Here is a 26,306-nt window from a genome sequence, read left to right on the forward strand (position 1 = left end):
CAAACAAAAAATCCTTAATCCATCTCTGGACTTCACTTCCGAAGTGACGTGCCAAACCTATCGCTTCCTTGACCTGACAAGTGACATTACTTCCTTTGCTTAACCGTTAACGTCACCCAATTGACATTTGAACACACTAAGGTCACAAAGTTGTTTAAGGTCGTGTCCCTTTCAGAACGCGGGCAGTTGTTACTTATTCCATTGCGGTCCGCCCGAAGACTTCAAGTGCAAATTCACCCATCACGTGAATTACTCGAGTGCGGTCTTATCGATAAATCGACGTGTGCCGGACCTGGAGAGTCAGATCAAGCTCACCAAACACATCCAGGATTTAACCAAATTACGGTAAATCGGTCATTTGGTCGGCTGGGGCATCGTTGAAAAATTTTCTTTTTTTCCATATATAGGAAGCCTGAGGGGGATTCCCAGAGCGAGGTGATCAGAACCGATGAGGTTAAGGCCACTAGTACTCAGGCTCCGGTGATTACCAAAGAAGTGATTCCCGTGGAGAAACAACCTGAAGGTAAACGAATTGTTTTAGAGTGATTAATGTAAAAAGAACCTTTCACTTTTTAAACAAATTGGTCATTGTTCGGGTGCCCCAGTTTCCTAATGATTTCTGGTATTGAGAATTTTATTCTGAACAACGACATAATTAAGAAATGACTCACAATGGCCACGACTTCTTTGTCTTTTTTTCTGCATTTTCTTTGTTTTTTTTTTGTTTGTTTCTATACGACACGGAAACGATTAACGGATGATGCCATAAAATAGTTTGGAATCAAGACCGTAACGGGCCGTTTTGGACTGGTGATTTTTTTCTGGTACACATTGCCGTAGTTTCTTTTGTTTTTTTGTAAGAATTTTAATAAAATAAGTGGCCGTTGCGAGAATCCGCACGCAGCGGTTCAAAAATAACGTCTCCAATATGGCCGCCATTTTCATTAAACTCCGCCCCAGAGTCAACGAGAACGCGCAACAAATGTCAGAAAGGGGAGGAGCTTTGAGGCGGTTGCCATGGTGATGTTCCAAGGTGAAAAATAAAAACGGGCATCAAATGTCAGAAAGGGGAGGAGCTTTGAGGCGGTTGCCATGGTGATGTTCCAAGATGGCCGCCATGTTGGTTATAATAAACAAAGGTGTCAATCAAATGTCAGAAACCCAAGTAACTAACTAATAATATATGACATGTTGCTTGGGAAGGAGGAGGGACTTTTCCACCGCCATATTGATTAAGCTCCGGCGCCCCATAATAAATAAAAAACATGTCATAATGGGGCGGGACTTTGAGACGGTCGTCATGGTGATGTTTGAAGATGGCCGCCCTTAGGCTCCGCCCAAATTAATGCGAACGAAGTGTTGGAGGAAGGACGCCACTGATTTCGTTCCTGTTTAATTCACGCTTTCCACCGTAAACATCCGTAAAAATATTTAAATTCCACGCGCGTTTTTCTCAGTTTTCTTTTTTTTTTTTTGTTTGGTTTGATGCGCACCCATGGACATGTTCGAGATTGTTATCTTATTTTAACGATTTCGCCGACTATGTCGGGTGTAGTAAACACGATAAAAGACTTAAATTAAGGGACAAAGGACGGTGTAAACTGAACAAACAAACCTAAAAAAAATTTCTAAAAAAAAATAGAAACATTCCAAAAAAACTGGATTCACATTGAAGTTTGACAAGTGACATTAAATCAATTGTTTTCCTGTCAAAGTCATGACATTCGTTTGTTCAAGGAGGTCCAGAAACAAACCTGAATTTGTCTTTGGAATTTACAATAAAATTGCAAAAAAAACAATTTATAAATCTCACCTCCTTTGCGGTCTTTCCTCCGCATATTTCCGGATTATTACTTGGAAACAAGGCTCTCAGTTTGGCCGCCATCACACCGCAAAAAAAAACCCAAATGCACTATATCCGACCGCACACGCAAACTAAACACACATTTAAATAAATAAACTATATAGGTAGGTATCCGACCGTAGGTATGCAAATTATGAATTCTTTTTATTGTGGGATTCTTTCTCGGTACGACCACACCAGCAGTACCGCGAAACCGATCGGCTATACTGATAACCACCGCGCGACTGACTCTACGTACTACACAGACAGCAACATAAAACTTTTCCCACGTCCTCCATCTCTTCTTCTCTCACGGAAATTCCCACTTTAGCCGCGAGAAAATGCAGCCGTTATCAGTTCGAGTGTCGCTCGACCGGCGACTGTATCGCCATCTATAACGCGTGCGACGGAATACCGCAGTGCGCAGACGCGAGCGACGAGGGTCACGAGTTGGGTTGCCCCGCCCCCGAGGCGGTTCTTCAACAAGCCCAACCCACCGTCCTGGCCCCGCCCCTGGTCGCTACTAAGAAGGCGCCTGCGCCGCCCACGATGCCGGATCCCGCTCAACAGCAGCAATACGGGCGGGAAGGGGGAGGAGGAGAATTGCTCGTAAGTGTCTGTTAAGGAAGATCTTGGACGCGTGGGTTAATAATTATATTCCACTTAAAAATTAATGTTAAAGAAAATTCTGGCCGCCATCTTGTCGGGTATTTAGCGAGGAAATAGTTGAGTAATTAGTAGTAGTGCGTGTAACTTCTCAACTATGTAAGATATTTTTTAGGTTTCTTTATCATATAATAGAGAGTTCTCTGGAGATCAGGTTTATGTAAAAAAATTGGTTCTGGGTTGAAAATTGGGTTCACTGGAACAATTTTGGCTTCGCAGTATTTTTTTTTAAAGTTTCATAGTTTTTTGAAGATAACTTGGAAAATTGTCAAGGCAGTTAAACGGGGGTTACACTCAAAGAAAAAGCGCTTTCTTTAGAACAATTTCATATATGAACCATTTTCGTGGGTCTAATACTTTCTGAGTTAGCACTAGTTTTATCTGGCAAGTCCCAGTTCTTACACTTGAGACTTAATTTTATTTGGATACTTTTTTGAAAAACTTTCATAATTTAAAAAATAATAGACCAATTTACTTGTGATTTTCTCTTATCGATTACGAATAAAACCGTTTATAATTCTGGTAAGTTTCAAGTAAATCGGTCTTGATTTAAATTTTTTATGAATTTTTAAACTTGGGGGTAAATTACTTTGGACCACTTGTGGAAAAACTTTCGTAATTTAAAAAATAATGGACCAATTTACTTAGAGTCTTCTCCCATCAATTGCCAATAAAACCCTTTATAATCCCAGTAAGTTTCAAGTAAATCGGTCTTGATTTGAATTTTTTATGAATTTTTAAACTTGAGGGTAAATTATTTTGGACCACTTGTGGAAAAACTTTCATAATTTAAAAAATAATGGACCAATTTACTTGTGATTTTCTCTTATCGATTATGAATAAAACCGTTTATAATTCTAGTAAGTTTCGAGTAAATCGGTCTTGATTTAAAATTTTCATGAATTTTTAAACTTGAGGGTAAATTATTTTGGACCACTTGTGGAAAAACTTTCATAATTTAAAAAATAATGGACCAATTTACTTGTGATTTTCTCTTATCGATTATGAATAAAACCGTTTATAATTCTAGTAAGTTTCAAGTAAATCGGTCTTGATTTGAATTTTTCACGAATTTTTAAACTTGAGGGTAAATTATTTTGGACCACTTGTGGAAAAACTTTCATAATTTAAAAAATAATGGACCAATTTACTTGTGATTTTCTCTTATCGATTTTGAATAAAACCGTTTATAATTCTGGTAAGTTTCAAGTAAATCGGTCTTGATTTAAATTTTTTATGAATTTTTAAACTTGAGGGTAAATTATTTTGGACCACTTGTGGAAAAACTTTCATAATTAAAAAAATAATTGACCAATTTATTTATGATTTTCTTTTGTCGATTACGAATAGAACCGTTTATGATCCCAGTAACATTCAAGTAAATCGGTCTTGATTTAAATTTTTTTTGAATTTTTAAACTTGAGGGTAAATTATTTTGGACCACTTGTGGAAAAACTTTTATAACTTAAAAAATAATGGACCAATTTACTTGTGATTTTCTCTTATCGATTACGAATAAAACCGTTTATAATTCTGGTAAGTTTCAAGTAAATCGGTCTTGATTTGAATTTTTCATGAATTTTTAAACTTGAGGGTAAATTATTTTGGACCACTTGTGGAAAAACTTTCATAATTTAAAAAATAATGGACCAATTTACTTGTGATTTTCTCCTATCGATTATGAATAAAACCGTTTATAATTCTAGTAAGTTTCAAGTAAATCGGTCTTGATTTGAATTTTTCACGAATTTTTAAACTTGAGGGTAAATTATTTTGGACCACTTGTGGAAAAACTTTCATAATTTAAAAAATAATGGACCAATTTACTTGTGATTTTCTCTTATCGATTATGAATAAAACCGTTTATAATTCTAGTAAGTTTCAAGTAAATCGGTCTTGATTTGAATTTTTCACGAATTTTTAAACTTGAGGGTAAATTATTTTGGACCACTTGTGGAAAAACTTTCATAATTTAAAAAATAATGGACCAATTTACTTATGATTTTCTCCTATCGATTACGAATAGTACCGTTTATAATCCCAGTAAGTTTCAAGTAAATCTGTCTTGATTTAAATTTTTTATGAATTTTTAAACTTGAGGGTAAATTATTTTGGACCACTTGTGGAAAAACTTTCATAATTTAAAAAATAATAGACCAATTTACTTGTGATTTTCTTTTATCGATTATGAATAAAACCGTTTATAATTCTAGTAAGTTTCAAGTAAATCGGTCTTGATTTGAATTTTTCACGAATTTTTAAACTTGAGGGTAAATTATTTTGGACCACTTGTGGAAAAACTTTCATAACTTAAAAAATAATGGACCAATTTACTTGTGATTTTCTCTTATCGATTACGAATAAAACCGTTTATAATTCTGGTAAGTTTCAAGTAAATCGGTCTTGATTTGAATTTTTCATGAATTTTTAAACTTGAGGGTAAATTATTTTGGACCACTTGTGGAAAAACTTTCATAATTTAAAAAATAATGGACCAATTTACTTGTGATTTTCTCCTATCGATTATGAATAAAACCGTTTATAATTCTAGTAAGTTTCAAGTAAATCGGTCTTGATTTGAATTTTTCACGAATTTTTAAACTTGAGGGTAAATTATTTTGGACCACTTGTGGAAAAACTTTCATAATTTAAAAAATAATGGACCAATTTACTTGTGATTTTCTCTTATCGATTATGAATAAAACCGTTTATAATTCTAGTAAGTTTCAAGTAAATCGGTCTTGATTTGAATTTTTCACGAATTTTTAAACTTGAGGGTAAATTATTTTGGACCACTTGTGGAAAAACTTTCATAATTTAAAAAATAATGGACCAATTTACTTATGATTTTCTCCTATCGATTACGAATAGTACCGTTTATAATCCCAGTAAGTTTCAAGTAAATCTGTCTTGATTTAAATTTTTTATGAATTTTTAAACTTGAGGGTAAATTATTTTGGACCACTTGTGGAAAAACTTTCATAATTTAAAAAATAATAGACCAATTTACTTGTGATTTTCTTTTATCGATTATGAATAAAACCGTTTATAATTCTAGTAAGTTTCAAGTAAATCGGTCTTGATTTGAATTTTTCACGAATTTTTAAACTTGAGGGTAAATTATTTTGGACCACTTGTGGAAAAACTTTCATAATTTAAAAAATAATGGACCAATTTACTTGTGATTTTATCTTATCGATTATGAATAAAACCGTTTATAATTCTGGTAAGTTTCAAGTAAATCTGTCTTGATTTGAATATTTCATGAATTTTTAAACTTGAGGGTAAATTATTTTGGACCACTTGTGGAAAAACTTTCATAATTTAAAAAATAATAGACCAATTTACTTGTGATTTTCTCTTATCGATTATGAATAAAACCGTTTATAATCCCAGTAAGTTTTAAGTGAATTGCTCTTGATTAATTTTTTTGACGAATTTTTAAACTTGAAAGTAATGTTTTTTGAAAGTTCTCAAATTCTCAAATTCTTGATAAAATAAAACACGTGACATTTTATTCCAATTCGCCCTTCGACGTGACGATCATCTTTAACTATATATATTTTTTTTTAAATACGGCCCTAGATTTAAGTTAAACCTATTTTATATATAATTAAAATTCTTCCAAGTACAGCTCTGTACGGATAGCGCAGTACACAGTTCGAACGTTTCACCCGTCCTTGTCACACACGTCATATTCGCCATATTAAGTCTGTCTTTGTTTATCTTGAGGGCAACCTGAAGCGGGGTTAAATCACGTGCACAACGAGCGCGACAGGGAGGGACTAAATGGCGAACCTTATGTGCCAAACAAAGATGGGGCATAAGACAATGTCGCGAGGGTATTGTGCGGGTTGCCTAACGTTGTTGAAGGCGTTTACACGAGGGTCATAAACCGTATAACGTTTACATGTGTTTCTTTAACGTATATATTGATTATTTTTTAATGCTGATTTATTACTTGATAGTTGAACTAAGACCTCTCGTTGAGGTTTTTTTTATTATTTTAATAAATGAAAAATGTTTTCTTTATTTTTCTATTTAACAGTTTTCCGGCATGGTTGCTTTGACACTTGATAGCTGTCAAAGCCTGACAGCTATAGGAAACACAACAACCACAAACGTAAATATTTTATTGAATAAATTCGGAATTAATTTTACATAAACATCGTAGCTGGGGTCTCTTGGGGTTCGCTTTCGGTCCGATATTCCCCGTCCACTGCGACCAGTACGATTTCGTAACGTTTGCACGCGTTAAACTCGTTAATTATGAGAAAATCCTCGGATAATTCCGGTAAGGTTTCCGTCCAGTTTTGGGAGCCTTTTTGGCGGTACTTTAGGTAGAAATATTCGCCCGGATTGTGAACCGTGTCTGGAACCCACTTGATTTCCGTCTGTACCAGGCAAGGGTTTCGGGATTTAATCTGGAATAAAATTATTCGATTAATTTTTTTTTCATATATTGTCTTTTGGGAGCGTTTTACTTCTGTGATGTTTTGAGGGGGATTGGTGGTAGTTTGGGGGTTGTCGGCTGGTTTTTTCGGATCAGCGTGGTCCAATGTAAAAGTGTCATCCTCCACGTGGTCGATGTCCACGATATTTTTATGGGGGATGTATGGGTACCTCGGTTTGGTGCACTCCCTATGAAAATACTCGTTTTTCTCCAAGTTTTCGTGGTTTATTTTGTATTTAAAGGAGGGTGGCGATGGGGGGTAAGGCTGATGCGGTTCCACTTCCACAGAAAGGCTGTTACTACAAAAAAAAACATTTTTTTAGTAAAAATTATACTAAAAATCACACACTTTTCTCAACTGTTCTCCCTCCCCGGCACAATTAACGGCGGCCACTTCCACTTGGTACTTCTGACCCAGCTTCAACCCGGTTATTTTGGCCTGAGTGTTTTCCGCACCCTGTATGAACTCGTGCACCTTAGTCTTGTCATTTATCCCAGACTCTGTGGCTTCACTACAGTACAGATTGTACCCCAAAAGGACCCCGTTAGGGTTGCTCGGTCTGCTCCATTGCAATAGGGCGGAGTGCGATCCCAGTTGGCTTTGTTGAAACAAAAAAGGCATACCCGGCTCTGGAATGTGAAGAATTTTCGAAGGAATTACTGGATGTATTGCGTGCGGGTTGCCTACAGTTCGGGGTTGTATCCGTCTTTGTTACACACGTCATTTTCGCCATAAGTTTGTCTTTGTTAAGAACAAATCCAAGAGGTTAAATTAAGTACACAATGAGTGCGACAAGGATGAACTATATAGCGAAATTTATGTGCTTAATAAAGATGGACATAGAATTTTTACTTTTGGAATTTGAAAACTTTTAAAACTGTCAAATGTTGACCGTTGTCAATCTTTTTTTAATCATATTTAAAAATTTACAAAATTTTTAAGTACAGCCCTGTCCCGGTCCTTTGGATAGGGCAGTTCTGTATAGATATTGACTACACTTTCACCTCTCTTCATCACACACGTAATTTTCACCATAAGTTTGTCTTTGTTTATATTAAGGAAAACCCTAAGATATAAATCGAGTATACAATGAGGGCGACAGGGACGGACTAAACAGCGAAATTCATGTGCCAAACAAAGATGGGCATAGATTTTTTACAATTTTTTTTATATAAGTTGGTGATAATTTTTTATGGAACGAAACATCGGATTTCAGCAGACGAACTGTCACACTTATTTTGACAGTTAAACATCAATGTCAAAAGTTGACACCTGTCAAATTTTTTTTTTACCAATTAAAAATTTACAATAAATACAATATGATTCCTTATTAGAGCCATTTTTGAAAACAGACGTTCCGTCTATTTAAAAATATTTTCAATTTTGATTTTTTCCAAGTACGGCCCTGTCTCGGTTCTTTAGATAGGTCAATACAGCTCGAAGTTTTACCCGTCTTTGTCGCACACGCCGTCTTCGCCATTAAGTTTGTCTTTATTTATCTTAAGGGCAACATAGGCATGAGCGCGACAAGGACGGGCTAATTGGCGAAGTTCATGTGTCAAACAAAGATGGGGCATGGGACAATGTCGCGAGGGACGTCACTCGTGAAGGCGTTTACACGGGTGTCCTAATCCGTATAACGTTTACACGTGTTTCTTTAACGACATTGATTGATTTTTTATATATTGATATATTACTTGATAATTGAACTAAGAATTGTCGTTTTTATTTCAGGCAGTTGAGATCTTTAACTTTTTTAATAAATAAAAAGAAATCCACACCTTTTACTTTTCAATTTTTTTATTTGACAGTTTCACGTCATCGTTGTCAAAGTATTGACACTTGACAGCTGTCACAGCTTGTCATCTGACAATGTCTTTGTCACACACATCATTTTAGCTAATAAGTTTGTCTTTGTTTATGTTAAGGACAACCCCGAGACAGGTTAAATCAATTACACAATGAGTGTGACGGTGATGCACTAAATGATGGAGAACGTCATGTGTCAAACAAAGATGGACTGAATTTTTTTTTCTTTGCTTTCGAATTAGAGCAGACAAAGTGTCATACTTATTTTGACAGTTAAACGTCAATGTCAGAACTCATTGCAACAAGGACGGATTAAATGACAAAACTCATGTGTCAAACAAGGATAGGCATAGAATTTTTTTATTTGTTCTTTTTTTTATGATTAAAGCAGACAAAGTGTCACACTTATTTTCACCGTTAAACGTCAATATCAACACGGTCTACAAAATCTGGACACATGTCAAAATTTTTTTTAACCATATGTAAAAATTCACAATAAAACAAATGATCCTTTATTAAGCCCACTTTGACAAACTGGCGTTTCGTCCATTTAAAAACCATCTTCAATTTCAACTTTTCCAAGTGCAGCCCTGTCCCGTTTCTTTGGATAGGTCAGTGCCGTGGTGGTGTTATGCGGGTTGCCTATATTTTGAGTCTTACCCATCTTTGTCACGCACGTCATTTTTACCATAAGTTTGACTTTGTTTATCAGGGCAATATAAGCATGAGCGCGACAAGGACGGACTAAATGGCGAAACTCATGTGTCAAACAAAGATAGACATAGAATTTTTTTTCCGTTAGAGCAGAAAAAGTGTCACACTTATTTTCACCGTTAAAAGTCAATTTCAAAACTGTCAAATTTTGACAGCTGTCAAAAAAATTTTAAACCATATTCAAAAAATTACAATAAAATATAATATGACCCTTTATTAGAGTTACCTTTGAAAGCAGGCGTGTCGTTCGCTTAAAAAACCAACATCTTCAATTTCAACTTTTTCAAGTACAGCCCGATCCTTTGGATCGCGCCATACAGTTCGAAATTTCACCCGTCTTTGTCACACACGTCATTTTCGCCATTAAGTTTGTCTTTATTATTATAAGTACAGCCCTGTCTCGGTTCTTTAGATAGGCCAATACAGCTCGAAGTTTTACCCGTCTTTGTCGCACACGCCGTCTTCGCCATTAAGTTTGTCTTTATTTATCTTAAGGGCAACATAAGCATGAGCGCGACAAGGACGGGCTAATTGGCGAAATTCATGTGTCAAACAAAGATGGAGGGATGGGACAAGGTCGCAAGAGTGTTGTGCTGGGTTGCCTATCGTTGAGCGTTTATACGTCACTCGTCGAGGGCGTTTACAGGGGTGTCATAATCCGTACTGCGTTTACACGTGTCTTTATAACGTATACACTGATTATTTTTATATACTGATTTATTATTGGATAGTTGAATTACTTTTTCTCGTATTTATTTTAGGCAGTTAATATATTTTTATATTGCAATAAATCAACGGCATATCGTCCCTTTTGCTCTCACAAAAACCAGCCACAACTTTCAATTATTTAAACAGTACAATAATAAATTGACCCGCTAAAGCTGCTGTTCTCCTGCCGGTAAATGTTGCATTTTATGTAACAAGTCGCGTTGTTGTGGTGTTCTATAGAGAACCCACCACTGGGTGGTACTTACCGGTCTGCGGTGCCTCGAAACTGATCGTTTCGCTCCTCGGTCCCACATACTTGTCATTCCTCACCGCTACGGTGACGAAATTCTTCGAATAAGGAAAAAACGCGACGGAGGCCTTGGTTACTTCCGGCGGTACCGCGTAGACTTGACTCAGCCCGTGGTTCCACACCCTTACGATATAACCTCTAAAAGGAAATATTACACTTAAGGTTTAATAGTAAGTTGCAACCTGATTTACGTATATACCTGAAAGTACCACGCACCGAGTCGGGTTTAACCGGATCCCAAGTGATGATGGCCTCTCGGTCATCGAAGTGCTGAAGGGTCAGATTGGTGGGGCCCTCCAACGGTATTAATTCGCCTTAAATTTGACTGTTAATATGACAGTTAGATCTGTCATAGAGAAAGAGAGAGAAAGAGAGAAAGTGTTTTTACGGGTAGAAATAATGGGATGCGTATAGGGCCAAATGCCTGGAATAAAATCAAAAATTGCCCTTTGGTTCTTGGATTATATAAAGGTAATTGTCGAACACAGGCTGCCTCTAAATGCCTGGAATTGAATGAAGATTTATTTTAAATGGAATCGGGACGTCTCGCCGGCCGATAAATGAAAAGAAAAAACTAGAACCAACTTCCTCGGTTTCCTGGGGTCCGGGTCGAAAAACGGATTGCGAGATCCTCGACAGGTTCTCTCTAAAGATCCCACGTCGTACGTGTCAAGATCGCATTTACTCACTCGCTCACTCACCTCTCAACAATGCATACATCTCTTTTTAAGTTTATCTAACGAGTTTTGACCATTAGGATTATCATAAAAGGGTGGAATGAGCGATAGGAGTTAAGGTTATTAGCGACCTCCCTTGGCCAATCTTAACATTAAAGGGTTGACATTAGCCCTGATTGGAGTTCAAGGCGGTACTTTACCGATAAAACTCACTCTGTCCTCTCAGATCTCATTGGCTTAAGTTGAAAATGTATCCTGACTAACTCGCTGCTCTCCTGCTAACATTTTAAAATAATCGATATATTTTGTGCCCGGTTGCGTGGTTCATACACGTTATTATTAAATAAATTCGCGTCTTATAAATAAATAATAACGAGTACCCCAGAAACATTTTTAAAACCCGCACACCTACGAGTGCTGCTGTTCTCCTGCTGCCAAAGTCGAAATAAACAATCGCATTGATTTTTGAACATCCCAAGAGACGAGAGTGAACGAGCTGTGTAAGGAAAAGAGAGGGCAATAAATGAATATTCTTCTGAATTCTGTCTAGGCTGTAGGAGTTAGTTGGTGGGGGCTTAAAGAACAAAATCGATATTGATTCGGATTTTCCATCAGGACCACAGAATCCTTGGGCAAGTTACTTGAGAGTGCCCTGGTACCACACTGAGACGTAATACTTCCTCCTGCACCTTCTGCCCTACTGTCACTCAGAACGTACAATGTTGTTACGAATAACTCGCCCAATTTAAATGACACACGCCCCACACGTTTTTTTTTTTGTTGGGCCCATTTAAATTAACAATAAATAAATAAATATTTAAATTTTAAATGGACGCCAGCCGCGCACCAACCAGCTGTTCCGTGAAAATCAATAAGTTTAAAGTGTGAATTTAACTTTTTCATTGGGAGAACAGAAAGAGGTACGGGCAAAGCGGTACTACAGAGTACGACGTGGTGTGTGGTACCGCTGATTCCTTGTACGTTCAAAAATCAATATTTTCAACGTGTTTCTTACGAGATTTAGTAGGGAGGCATAGAATAACGAAGGTGAGCGCCTTAAGAGTGTATTTAGTTAAGTTAAAGATACACAGGGTGGGGGGAAAATCAATAATTTTGTGTATTAAAGTCGGGTGTGTTATACGGGTGCCAGAAGGCGACGTTGGAGTATCATCTGAATTTTGTAGCTTTGTCTCTGTTACTCCTATGGATTGCATAAAATGCTATGAATTATATGTCTTTCTCTTATGCAGTTCTTATAGGAAGTACTTACTGCAGCATAGGAGGCTTTGAAAAATATATTTTTTTCTTATATAAATCCTCATACCATAGAGGGTGTTTCCGTTAAATTAATAAAAATGATAAAGTATATACAGGAACCATAGGAGAAGGGGTTTGAGATACAACCAAAAATGTCCCAGCTATTTAAATTTCAAAAAAAAAACTAATTAAAAGTGACTTTTTTTACCCTCAACATAACCTTCAATAGTTTTACTATTATGTTGTGAAAAAATTATGAAAATATTTCCAGTGGTTCCCAAATTATAAAATCTTCAAATTTGGTGACCTTTGGACCTTGAGTAACAAAATCACGTTTAACTCAAAAAGTTTTTGAGGTATAAAGAACGTTTATATATGAAATTGTTCGAAAACAATTGGGCTTTCTTATGTGCAATTCTTTTAAAAATATTCCAATTATTTCATAGAAATATTTGCAATAAAATTGAGAAATTGGTTAAAAAATTAGCAAAAAAAAGTGGTCCAACCAAAAATGCTTTTTCTATTCAAATCTTGAACTCAGAATGACGTTTTGACACTCAAATTCATCCTCAGGAATCCCACTATGTTGTCGTGAAAAAATTTTGAAAATATTTCCAGTGGTTCCCAAGTTATGACCAAAAATGTTTTATAACAAATAAAAGTCATAAAATTACAATTTGGTTTTAAAATCGTCAAATTTGGTGACTTTTGGACCTTGAATGACAAAATCGCCTCTAACACAAAAAGTTTTTGAGCTACAGAAAACGTTTGTATACGAAATTATTCAAAAATGATTGGACCTTTTTATGTGTAATTTTTTAAAACATATTTCAATTATTTAATAGGAATATTTACAATAAAATTCAGAAATTAGTTAAAAAATTAGCAAAAAAAAGTGGTCCAACCTAAAATGCTTTTTCTATTCAAATCTTTCACTCAGAGTGACGTTTTGACAATCAAATTCATCCTCAGGAATCCCACTATTTTGTCGTGAAAAAATTATGAAAATATTTCCAGTGGTTCTCAAGTTATGACCAAAAATGTCCATTAAGTAATAAAATTCATAAAGGTATAATTTGGTTTCAAATTCTTCAAATTTGGTGACTTTTGGACCTTGAATGACAAAATCGCCTCTAACTTAAAAAGTTTTTGAGGTACAAAAAACGTTTGTATATGAAATTGTTCGAAAATAATTGGACTTTTTTATGTGTAATTTTTTAAAAAATATTTCAATTATTTGGTAGAAATATTTGCAATAAAATTGAGATATTGCTAAAAAATAAGCAAAAAAAGTGGCTCAACCAAAAGTGCTTTTTCTACTCAAATCTTTAACTCAGAATGACGTTTTGACAATCAAATTCATCCTCAGGAATCCCACTATGTTGTCGTGAAAAAATTACGAAAATATTTCCAGTGGTTCTCAAGTTATGACCAAAAATGTCCATCATGTAATAAAATTCATAAAGTATAATTTGGTTTCAAATTCTTCAAATTTGGTGATTTTTGGACATTGAATGACAAAATGGTCTCTAATTCAAAAAGTTCTTGAGCTACAGAAAACGTTTGTATATGAAATTGTTCAAAAATGATTAGACTTATTTAGGTGTAATTTTTTAAAAAATATTCCAATTATTTCATATGAATATTCGCAATAAAATTGAGAAATTGGTAAAAAAAATGAGCAAAAAAAGTGGTCCGACTAAAAGTGCTTTTTCTATTCAAATCTTGAACTTACAATGACGTTTTGACACTCAAATTCATCCTCAGGAATCCCACTATTTTGTCGTGAAAAAATTATGAAAATATTTCCAGTGGTTCTCAAGTTATGACCAAAAAAGTGCATCAAGTAATAAAATTCATAAAATTACAATTTGGTTTTAAAATCTTCAAATTTGGTGATTTTTGGACCTTGAATGACAAAATCGCCTCTAATTCAAAAAGTTCTTGAGCTACAGAAAACGTTTGTATATGAAATTGTTCAAAAATGATTGGACTTCTTTATGTGTAATCCTTTTAAAAGTATTCCAATTATTTCATAGAAATATTTGCAATAGAAGTGAGAAATTGGTTAAAAAATAAGCAAAAAAAAGTGGTTCAACCAAAAATGCTCTTTCTATTCAATTCTTGAATTCAGAGTGACGTTTTTATACTCAAATTCATCCTCAGGAATCCCGTTATTTTGTCGTGAAAAAATTATGAAAATATTTCCAGTGGTTCCCAAATTATGGCCCAAATTAAAAATAATAAAATTACAATTTGGTTTTAAAATCTTCAAATTGGTAACTTTAGGGCCTCGAATGGCAAAATCGCCTTTAACTCAAAAAGTTTTTGAGGTACAAAGAACGTTTATATATGAAATTGTTCGAAAATAATTGGACTCTATTATGTGCAATTATGTTAAAGATATTCCAATTATTTCATAGAAATATTTGCAATAGAAGTGAGAAATTGGTTAAAAAATTAGCAAAAAAAAAGTGGTTCAACCAAAAATGCTCTTTCTATTCAATTCTTGAATTCAGTGTGACGTTTTTATACTCAAATTCATCCTCAGGAATCCCGTTATTTTGTCGTGAAAAAATTATGAAAATATTTCCAGTGGTTCCCAAATTATGGCCCAAATTAAAAATAATAAAATTACAATTTGGTTTTAAAATCTTCAAATTTGGTAACTTTAGGGCCTCGAATGGCAAAATCGCCTTTAACTCAAAAAGTTTTTGAGGTACAAAAAACGTTTATATATGAAATTGTTCGAAAATAATTGGACTCTATTATGTGCAATTATGTTAAAGATATTCCAATTATTTCATAGAAATATTTGCAATAGAAGTGAGAAATTGGTTAAAAAATTAGCAAAAAAAAGTGGTTCAACCAAAAATGCCCTTTCTATTAAATTCTTGAATTCAGAGTGACGTTTTTATACTCAAATTCATCCTCAGGAATCCCGTTATTTTGTCGTGAAAAAATTATGAAAATTCCAGTGGTTCCCAAATTATGGCCCAAATTAAAAATAATAAAATTACAATTTGGTTTTAAAATCTTCAAATTTGGTAACTTTAGGGCCTCGAATGGCAAAATCGCCTTTAACTCAAAAAGTTTTTAAGGTACAAAGAACGTTTATATATGAAATTGTTCGAAAATAATTGGACTCTATTATGTGCAATTATGTTAAAGATATTCCAACTATTTTATAGAAATATTTGCAATAAAAGTGAGAAATTGTTTAAAAAATTAGCAAAAAAAGTGGTTCAACCAAAAATGCTCTTTCTATTCAATTCTTGAATTCAGTGTGACGTTTTTATACTCAAATTCATCCTCAGGAATCCCGTTATTTTGTCGTGAAAAAATTATGAAAATATTTCCAGTGGTTCCCAAATTATGGCCCAAATTAAAAATAATAAAATTACAATTTGGTTTTAAAATCTTCAAATTTGGTAACTTTAGGGCCTCGAATGGCAAAATCGCCTTTAACTCAAAAAGTTTTTGAGGTACAAAAAACGTTTATATATGAAATTGTTCGAAAATAATTGGACTCTATTATGTGCAATTATGTTAAAGATATTCCAATTATTTTATAGAAATATTTGCAATAAAAGTGAGAAATTGTTTAAAAAATTAACAAAAAAAAAGGCTCAACCAAAAATTGCCCTTACGATCCAAATATTTAAGTCAAAATGACGTTTCTACCCTTAGGTTCATCCTCTGGAAACCCATTATTTTATCGTGAAAAAATTATGGATATATGTCCAGTGGCTCCCAAGTTATTACCAAGAATGTCAAGTTATAACCTGAAATTTTCATTTTAAGAGTAATGGCCTGGGTAACATCGCAGTCTTTTATTTATGTCTCTATTGCCAATAACAAAAAAAAATATGATCCATTTTGAAAAGAATGTATATTTTTATCTTTAATAGCAAGAAAGTTAGAGAGTTAGAGTACATTTTGAGAAAAAATCCCAAATTTTCCATTTTTTCAAAAATCGTTTTTTTTTCCTTTTTCTGGCTTAATAATCAATATTTTCATCCCAAGAAATTCAACTCGTGGTACAAGTCACCGTTTTTAAAATAACGTTCGATTAACAAATTTTATTTAACAATAAACAAAAATTAAACAAGTTTTTACCATTTTTGGCAACATATCAAACCACTGTATCGAGGATTGCGGTATTGCGTGTTGCCTAACCACTTACGGTCTTACCATAGACATATTTGTCCAGTGGGTGATAGATCCAATTTTAAGGGACAAAAATAATTTTTAACTTAATACTGAATAAAGCATTTCGGTTTTATGCAGGAAATCTAGAATCAAATGACCTTTGTGCTCTTATTGCTCTTTACTTGGCTAATAACCGGTTTAAGTTTCTATTTAATTATATAGTGAGACCTTCGTTGTAGATGACACTTTCCCATGTGACTTTTTTATGCGTAAAAAAAATATTCCAATTAATTCATATAAAAATTTGCAATAAAATTGTGAAATTGACCGAAAACTGGGCAAACTAAAAATGCCCTTTCTAATAAAATGTGGAATTCGGAGTGACGTTTTTACACTTGAATTCATCTAGAGGAATCTCACTATTGTGTCGTGAAAAATTATGAAAATATTTCCAGTGGTTCCCAAGTTATGACCACAAATGTCCGTTAAAAAATAAAAACATAAAATTACAATTTGCTTGTAAAATCTTCAAATTTGGTAACTTTAGGGCCTTGAATGGCAAAATCGCCTTTAACTCAAAAAGTTTTTGAGCTACAAAGAACGTTTATACATGAAATTGTTCGAAAATAATTGGGCTTTTTTATGCGTATTTTCTTTTTAAAATATTTCAATTAATTTATAGAAATATTCGCAATAAAAGTGAGAAATGGGTGAAAAGAATTAACAAAAAAAAGGCTCAACGAAAAATGCCCTGACGATCCAAATATTTAAGTCACAGTGATATTTCTACCATTAAGTTCATCCTCAGGAATCCCATTATTTTGTCGTAAAAAAAATTATGAATATATTTCCAGTGGCACCAAAGTTATAACCAAAAATGTCAAGTTATAACCCATTTTCTCAAAACTTTTCATTTTAAGAGTAAACGTACTCAATGGCTTGGGTAACATCGCAGTCTTTCATTTATGTATGTATCTATTGCCATTAATAAAAAATTTATGATCCATTTTGAGAAGAATGTATATAAACTTTGAAAAAACCTAAAATCACATAAATTTTTCTCTAGTAACAATCTGTAGCACGAAAATCTTAAGAAAAAACCACAATATTTTCATTTACTCAAAAATCGTTGATTAAAACATTTTAACAATGAACAAAAATTAAACAAGTTTTTACCATTTTCGCAATATACCAAACCACTGTATCGAGGGTTGCGGTATTGCGTGTTGCCTAACCGCTTACGGTATCTCCATGGACATATTTGGCCAGTGGGTGATAGTTCCAATTTCAAGGGACAAAAACAATTTTTAATAAAAAATTTCGCTTTTATGCAGGAAATCCAGAATAAATGGACCCGGGCTCTTATTGTTTTTTAGTTGGCTAATAACAGGTTCAAGATGGCACTTCTATCAAGTCTAAATAATTTTCCCATATGATTTTTTTCTGCGTAATTCTTTTAAAACTATTCCAATAAAATTGGGAAATTAGCCGAAAACTGACCAAAAAAAAGGGCCTAACTAAAAATGCCCTTTCTAATAAAATCTGGAATTCAGAGGGACGTTTTTACACTCAAACTCATCTAGAGGAATCTCGCTATTTTGTCGTGAAAAAATCATGAAAATATTTCCAGTGGTTCCCAAATTATGACCGTTAAAAAAGAAAATTCATAAAATTACAAATTGTTTTTAAAATCTTCTTCTTTGACTTTTCACGTTTCTTTATTATGATAATTAATTGCCTCTCACCTTTCTCTGTTACTCCCATACAATTCTAATGCAGCAACATAGAAATATATCTATCTTTGTTACCCTTCATAGCCTGCTAGAAAGTCACTAGGCATTAAACATTTTTGACATGTTTAAGAATTCGGGGGTGTCTTATAACTAAACTACGTGTCATCTAGAAACATCAAAATGGCCGCCATTTTGTAAAAGAAATACTATGAAAACCTTCACTATATAATAGAGGTACTTACGCGTTAATTTGGTCCCGTTGCTAGAAGTGGTACCATTACAGGTTCCTACGTCCAAAAACAAGAAAAGAATCACGGTTAAATAAAGAATAATTGCTCCCATGTCGTTAACTTTTACAAATTGAAATATTGTGTGCGCTCCGAAGGTTTATACGATTTAATTTTTGCTCTCGTAAACATGCGGGAGAACTCTTAGGAACCCACGTGAAATTCCTCTGTAAAATACAGGGTGTTCCAGTGGTCCCCCACTTACTCTTATATAATCGCCTTAAAACTACCGAGAGTCCCCCCTGTACTGCACGCCATCACACGTTTCCTAATCAGCTATTTCCTTCTTTTGTGAATAACTCCTTCAATTACTTAATTACAGCAGAACAGTAGTGGGTTTCGGGATTTATTTACTTACGCTATTACTGTGTATGCCTTTAATAGATTTTTCCTTTACAATGATTCGGTTTTTAAGGTCCAACAACAACCAGCGTCGGCGCCAATAATAAATAAGCCCCAACAAGGATTAATGTACCAAAACCCCGTGTATCATGGGCAACAGCAGCAACAGCCACCGCCCCATCAAATTGGGCCTCAAATAAGCCCCGAGGGTGACTTTTTGCGACCGGTTTCGGACCCTTTAAGGGGGGCACCACTTATGCCCAACTATTTGGGGTTCGGGAACAATTGGGCGGCCACAGGAGGGCGGCAACCGCCGCCTTATCAAGGTTATTTATGTAAAATCATATCAATAACATTATTAGGTATTGCGTCACTATTTCAGTACATACCTATCGATTTATTAATTTAATACTATTTACTAAATTTTCATGAAGAGGGTGGTATCGGATCCAGTGTGCTTAAAAACACCTTAGGGAACTTAAAACGGTTCGCAATCTTTATCTGTCACGAAATTTGGCAATTTACAAAGCGGCTTGTCAAATTTGTTTTTAAATAGAAAAATATACATTTTTAGGGAATGCATTGAACATAACAAGAGGAGAGGTACATCAAAATAGAGGAAAACTAAAGCAAAGTAACAAAAGAAGAAATTAGCACATAACCTTAAAGAAAAAAAACTAAATATACGGCACTAGAAGTGGATCAAGTCTATTTATTTAGAAGATATTTTCAAAAAAAATATTAAAAATGTCCTAAGCATTACAAAAATATAACAATTATTAACAATTCTCTTTTATTGGTTGAAAGACATTGAAAGTGTAGGAATCCCAAATTTTCAGATTTTTTTCATCATCACTTTTAATTTACAACAAATTTTGTCCCATTTCGCAATATACCGAACCACTGTATGGTGGGTTGCTGTATTGAGTGTTGCCTACCCGTTTATGGCATTTCCATATACGTGCGTGCCCAGTGGGCGATAGTTCCAATTTTAATGGGCAAAAATCATTTTTAATTTTGAATAAAAAATCGTCGCTTTTTTACGGGAAACAGGGTCGGTCCAAAGTACAAAAAACGATAACCGTTGTTTTTTAAACTTTTTTTTATTTCAGTAGAAAATATTATCTTGGTTTACACCAGAGTCGTTGATTCACATCTCTAATGCCAAAAGTAAATAAGTTATGGACTATTTTAATGGGTCCAAAGTACAAAAATCTGATCTGAATGTTTTGGTTTACATCGCAATATTTAATTCAGGCCTCTATCTTTAATAGCAACAAAGTTACGAAATAAATTAAAGGGTCCAAGGTTCAATAATAAGTAAATAACTTAATTACTTTTATTGGTAACGAAAGAAGAAATCATTAATTCCTTAAAATAAAAAAATAACTTCTTATTTATTAAATATATCTTAGTTCAAGTATTCTATACCCTTTTTCAGTAATATATAGCAAAAGTAAAAATGCCCTAAAGTATTCATAATGATTTAATAATAAATAGATGAATCAATAGTATGTAACTAAAGTATTAAATTTCTAGTAAGTACTCTTAGATATCCAGAATCAATCGGATTTTTTTAGTAAATTGTGTGAAAAGTTCAATACAGTAAACCACCAATAGACTGAATAACAGATTAACCTACATCATACTTACTTTGGGGAGTCTTGGTTTACATCGCAGCCTTTGATTCACATCTTTACCTGCAATAACAAACGAGTTATCAAACGTTGAAAGTTCAAATTTTCATTTTTCTCAAAAACCGTTGATTTGTCAAAAATGTTCATTCTAATGGAAAACGTACTCCGTGGCTCGGTTTACATCACAGCATTTGATTCGGGTCGCTATCTTTAATAGCAGGAAAATTATGGAACGTTTAAAAGTAGGCGAAATACAAAATCCGAAATTCTGTTTTTTCTGAAAAGCCGTTGATTTTTCAAAAAAATGCGATTCCATTAGATAACGTACTCAGTGTCTTGATTTACATCGCATTGCATTGACCAGGATCCACCTTTTTGGAAACATAAGTAGACTATAGTTTCTTCTTCTTCTTCTCTAGCCTGTGTCTATCTATCCACTCCTGAATGCAAGCCTCTTCCAGTGCTTTCCATGTTTGTCTATCTAGGGCAGTTTGGAGCCAGTTTAAATTAAAGATTTTTAATTATATAATTTATATAATATTAATTAAAGACTTTTAATTAAAGATTTTTATTTAACAATAAACAAAAACAAATTTTGTCCCATTTTCTCCATATACTAACCCACTGTATCGACGTTAATTGTATTGAGTGTTGCCTACTCACTTAGGGAATTTGCATGGAGATATTCGGCCAGTGGGTGATAGCTCGAGTTTTAAGGGGCAAAAACAGTTTTTAACTTTGAATAAAAAAATTCGTTTTTCTGCGTAAAGTCCAGAATCAAGTGAAAGTTTCAACACACTAAAGCACCAAATTGGCCTGATTGATCCACATCCCTTGACTCGGATATTCGTTCGAAGAGACTATGTTTACATCGCATTATTTGATTCACATCTCCATCTTCAATAATTGATTAATGTCTCAACAACTACTGAACAACAAATTATCATTTTTCTTAAAAATCGTTGATTTCTCAAAAATGTTCATTCTAATAGTAAACCAACTCAGTGGCTTAATTTAAATGGCAATTTCGTTTCTCATCTCTACTTCCAATAAGAAGAAAGTCATTCAACATTTAGAGAAATATTGAACGTGTAGAAATCCCAAATTAACCATTTTCTCAAAAACTGTTTTTTTTTTTTAGAACAAACGTAATCAATGGCCTGGTTAACATCGCGGCCTTTGATTTATATCCCATATTTCCAATAAATCTTTTCTGATCCATTTTGAGAAGAATGTATATAAAGTTTGAAAAAATCCAAAATCATAAACATTCATTTTTCTCGAAAATCATTAATTTTTTTAATTCTAATAGAAAACGTACTCCTTGGCTCTACATCGGAATCTTATAATATAATAAATTAAAAAAAAATCAATATACACTAAAATATATACAAGGTCAATAGGTTTTTCAAGACTTTTTTTTCAAAATTTCATTTTTTCAAAAACCGTTGATTTCTCCTTTTTCTCGTTTAATAATAAATGTCCCATTTTCCCGATATGCCAAACCACTGTATCGAGGATTGCTGTATCGAGTGTTGCCTACCCACTTACCGTATTACCATGGAGATATTTGACCAGTGGGTGATAGCTCGAATTTTAAGGGACAAAAACAGTTTTTAACTTTAAATAAAAAATTTCCCTTATGTGCAGGAAATCCAGAATCAATTGACCTGGAATTTATTTATTTTATTAATTAATTATGGCGAGACCTTAGTCGGCAAATAAACCTCGAATGTAATTTTCCCATTAATGTATTTTTTTTATGAAGCTTAAGGGTGCTCAAATTTATTTGCTGTAGAACCATTCTTACATCAACGTATAAAACTCAAATCGATTCGAATCCTTCATGAAAACATAGTTATTATTTTCCAAATTGATATTTCTTGAACTAGTGACGTAATACCCGAGAGTTTGATCCTTAAAGACAGTCTTTTTGTTTTTTTTTTTAAAATAGATACTAGCGGTGCCATCTATCCTCGTAAAGAAACAGGACCCCAAAGTGAGGTTAAGTAAGTGGGGTTTTTGCGGTTCAAATTGTTTTTTTTAAAGGTTCTTTTCAGTCAGCTGCAATATCCCGAATATCCTGCAGCTCGTTTGGGGAATTATTATGGGGACAATTACAGGCAGCCAGAGAGTTGGCCCATGGGTAAATACTCCATAATAGACCTTAAATATAATTAACTTAATAACGCTTTTGTGAAAGACGATTCTAGGTATCAGCAGCCCTTAATGTTCCATCCCCAAGAAAGTATTCCCTTAGTACCAGGTAATAATAACTCCACTGAACTAACAGAATATTTTTTTTTTTAAATATATGTAATTGCTGCAGTGAAACCTGAAGAGACGAGCCGTATAGCAGAGGGAGATCATGAAAAGCCTCTGGAACCAGGTATGAGTGCCCCAAAACTTAATTATTTTTTTTCAAAAGGGGTTTTTTAGTGGTAAACTCGAAGCATATCCAAGAAAAATTGGCCCACGACCTAAAACACTCCAAAGAGCACATGGAGCATGGCCAGAGCCAAAAATCCAAACCCACAGAGCGAGAGATGACTTCACATCCCGAGTTGGTTTATCCAGAGCCGTATCGCTTGATTGACGACACCCAGGACGGTCTGTCCCATATACCCAGAGGGGCCATTCTGTCCCTTACTTTGGGTGAGAATTGCTCCAGAAAAAATCATGGAAACTCACTGATTTTAAAAACAATTTTAGGTCTAATAATAACCGCTGTGATGGCGGTACTTATAGGGTGTCGCCTGAGGGTGGTAAGGAGGAGATTGAGGAAGGGCGGCAAAGGTTACGCCCACGACGCCGACTACTTGGTCAACGGCATGTACTTGTAGTGATAATCGTCGAAGAGTATTGTATAAATTTCATTTATTTAGTTTTAGACTGATTGATATTCAGGCGACATATTCTAAAGTTTTTTAACGAATGCCTTGTTTTTATTGTAATCGTATTGGATTTTTGTTTTTTTATAATTAGGCAATTTGGGCGTTAACGTATCTCTGTTTACACGAGTTCTTACTTAATTAAAAAAAAATGACCATTTGAAGTGTGTAAACCTTATCCTAAAATCCTTTTTAAGAGTAATGGTGAGTAAAAATATTTTTGAATGAAAAACGAACTCAGTAGCTTGGTTTACATCACAATTTTTGATTCAATTTAAAAGCGAAGTAGTTAGGAAGCATTTTAAAGGGTCCCAAATAGAATAATCAAAAAATTTGATTTTTCTCATAAACCGTCATTTTTCTTGTCTTACAATAAATATTTTCATGACAAAAAGTCTTGCTACTGGTACAAATCGCCACTTTTAACGATTAACAAGAAATTAAACAAATTTTGTCCCATTTTCGCAACATATCAAACCACTGTATCGAGGGTTGCTGTATCAATTGTTGCCTAACCACTTATGGCATTTGCATGGACATATTTGGCCAGTGGGTCAGAGTTTCAATTTTAAGGGACAAAAATGGATTTGTCTTTGAATAATGAATTTTTGCTTTTTTCGGTAAATTTTGTGAAAACTTGTTGTTTTAACAAAATATGCTGTTTAATGTAATGAGAGTGAAGCACTAATTTTGCCCCAAATTAATTACTTGGTTTTGGATATTCACTTGAGCAGGTTCGGTTTACATCGTAGTCTTAAAACATTTTAAAGGGCCCAGAGTAAAAACATGAAAAAGTCCAAAGTTTTGGTTTTTCTCGAAAACCGTTGATTTTTCAAAAAAATTTCATTCTAATAGAAAACGTACTCAGTGGCTTGGTTTACATCGCAGTTTTTGATTCATATGTCTATCTTCAATAGCAACAAAGTTATGGAACATTTAATGTCCAAAGTACAAAAATGAAAAAATTCAAAGTTTTGGTTTTTCTCGAAAACCGTTGATTTTTCAAAAAAATGATTTTAATAGAAAACGTACTCAGTGGCTTGGTTTACATCACAGTTTTTGATTCATATCTCTATCTTCAATAGCAACAAAGTTATGGAACATTTTAATGTCCAAAGTTCAAAAATGAAAAAATCCAAAATTTTGGTTTTTCTCGAAAACCGTTGATTTTTCAAAAAATTTCATTCTAATAAAAAACGTACTCAGTGGCTTGGTTTACATCGCAGTCTTTGATTCATATCTCTATCTTCAATAGCAACAAAGTTATGGAACATTTTTATGTCCAAAGTACGAAAATGAAAAAATCCAAAGTTTTGGTTTTCCTCGAAAACTATTAATTTTTCAAAAAATTTCATTCTAAGAAAAAACGCGCTCAGTGGCTTGGTTTACATCGCAGTTTTTGATTCATATGTCTATCTTCAATAGCAACAAAGTTATGGAACATTTAATGTCCAAAGTACAAAAATGAAAAAATTCAAAGTTTTGGTTTTTCTCGAAAACTATTAATTTGTCAAAAAAATTCATTCTAAAAAAAACGTACTCAGTGGCTTGGTTTACATCGCAGTCTTTGATTCATATCTCTATCTTCAATAGCAACAAAGTTATGGAACATTTTAATGTCCAAAGTACAAAAATGAAAAAATCCAAAGTTTTGGTTTTTCTCGAAAACCGTTGATTTTTCAAAAAATTTCATTCTAATAAAAAACGTACTCAGTGGCTTGGTTTACATCGCAGTCTTTGATTCATATCTCTATCTTCAATAGCAACAAAGTTATGGAACATTTTAATGTCCAAAGTACAAAAATGAAAAAATCCAAAGTTTTGGTTTTTCTCGAAAACCGTTGATTTTTCAAAAAAATTTAATTCTAATAAAAAACGTACTCAGTGGCTTGGTTTACATCACAGTCTTTGATTCATATCTCTATTTTCAATAGCAACAAAGTTATGGAACATTTTTATGTCCAAAGTACGAAAATGAAAAAAATCAAAATTTTGGTTTTTCTCGAAAACCGTTGCTTTTTCAAAAAAATTCATTCTAATAGAACATATACTTGGTGGCTTGGTTAACATAGCAATCTTTCTACCTTTAATAGCAAGAAAGTTAATGAGCATTTTGAAAAACATTGAAACTGTAAAAAGTCCAGATTTTTCATTTTTTTTAGAAAAATCATTGATTTCTCCTTTTTCTCGTTTAATAATAAACATTTTTATCACAAGAAGTCCGGTTAGTGGTATAAATATTCAATTTTAACGATTAACAGAAATTAAACAAATTTTGCCCTATTTTTGTAGTATATCAAACCACTGTATCAAGGGTCGCTGTATCGAGTGTTGCCTACCCACTTATGGCATTTCCATAGACGTGCGTGGCCAGTGGGTGATAGTTCCAATTTTAACGGGCAAAAACAATTTTTAATTTGGAATAGAAAGTTTCGCTTTTTTTGCGCGAAATGTAGAATTAATTTTGTAAAAATTTTAGGGCAGTAAAGAACCAATTTTACCCCAAATTGATTTGAACACTGAAAGTGTAAAAATCCGGAATTTTCCATTTTTTCAAAAACCGATGATTTCTCGAAAATTTTCATTCTAATAAAAACCGTGCTCAGTGGCTTGGTTTACATCGCAGTCTTTGATTCACATTTCTATCCTTAATAGCAAGAAAGTTACGCAACGTTTTAATATGTCCAAGGTACAAAAATTCAAATCTTGATTTTTTTCGAAAGCCGTTGATTTCTCAAAAATTTCTATTCTTATATAAAACGTGCTCAGTGGCTGGGTTTACATCGCAGTCTTTGAATAATAACTCTATCTTCAACGGCAAGAAAA

The 26,306-nt window shown here is 33.7% G+C and overlaps 3 protein-coding genes across 5 annotated transcripts in view; 1 reads left to right on the forward strand and 2 right to left on the reverse strand.

The window, feature by feature from the left end:
* LOC126746621 (protein phosphatase 1 regulatory subunit 14B) overlaps positions 1-1,963 on the reverse strand; it is a 30,642-nt gene extending 28,679 nt beyond the window's left edge. The window contains exon 1 of the mRNA XM_050454947.1: positions 1,814-1,963. Coding sequence (XP_050310904.1) covers positions 1,814-1,885 — 72 coding nt within the window. The 5' untranslated portion in view covers positions 1,886-1,963. The remainder of the gene's footprint in view (positions 1-1,813) is intronic.
* Positions 1-23,640, forward strand: part of LOC126746616 (uncharacterized) — a 30,829-nt gene extending 7,189 nt beyond the window's left edge. For 2 of the 3 annotated variants that reach the window (XM_050454936.1, XM_050454938.1), the window contains exons 3-12: positions 176-345; positions 408-523; positions 2,175-2,452; positions 19,026-19,278; positions 22,544-22,598; positions 22,650-22,735; positions 22,793-22,854; positions 22,915-22,978; positions 23,029-23,244; positions 23,302-23,640. In XM_050454936.1, coding sequence (XP_050310893.1) covers positions 176-345; positions 408-523; positions 2,175-2,452; positions 19,026-19,278; positions 22,544-22,598; positions 22,650-22,735; positions 22,793-22,854; positions 22,915-22,978; positions 23,029-23,244; positions 23,302-23,432 — 1,431 coding nt within the window. In that variant the 3' untranslated portion in view covers positions 23,433-23,640. Of the gene's footprint in view, positions 1-175; positions 346-407; positions 524-2,174; positions 2,453-19,025; positions 19,279-22,543; positions 22,599-22,649; positions 22,736-22,792; positions 22,856-22,914; positions 22,979-23,028; positions 23,245-23,301 lie in introns of all 3 variants that reach the window. The other variant, XM_050454937.1, reaches the window with a different exon arrangement.
* Positions 6,629-18,952, reverse strand: LOC126746618 (neuroglian-like). Its single transcript, XM_050454942.1, has 6 exons — positions 18,566-18,952; positions 10,704-10,818; positions 10,461-10,642; positions 7,322-7,592; positions 6,994-7,261; positions 6,629-6,933 (listed from the first exon to the last, which is right to left on the reverse strand). The coding sequence occupies exons 1-6, from the start codon at positions 18,663-18,665 to the stop codon at positions 6,667-6,669; spliced, it is 1,203 nt and encodes a 400-aa protein (XP_050310899.1). The 5' UTR covers positions 18,666-18,952; the 3' UTR covers positions 6,629-6,666.
* Positions 23,641-26,306: the final 2,666 nt, after the last annotated feature.

The sequence above is a fragment of the Anthonomus grandis genome, chromosome 17, assembly GCF_022605725.1.
Source record: "Anthonomus grandis grandis chromosome 17, icAntGran1.3, whole genome shotgun sequence".
Classification (NCBI taxonomy): Eukaryota; Metazoa; Arthropoda; class Insecta; order Coleoptera; family Curculionidae; genus Anthonomus; species Anthonomus grandis.

Coding starts and splice junctions, on each gene's coding strand:
- LOC126746618 (XM_050454942.1), bottom strand. CDS start 18,665: ATGGGAGCAATTATTCTTTATTTAACCGTGATTCTTTTCTTGTTTTTG. Junction 10,819..18,565: donor CAACGGGACCAAATTAACGC/GTAAGTACCTCT, acceptor GTCAAATTTAAG/GCGAATTAATACCGTTGGAG. Junction 6,934..6,993: donor CCCCTCAAAACATCACAGAA/GTAAAACGCTCC, acceptor ATTTTATTCCAG/ATTAAATCCCGAAACCCTTG.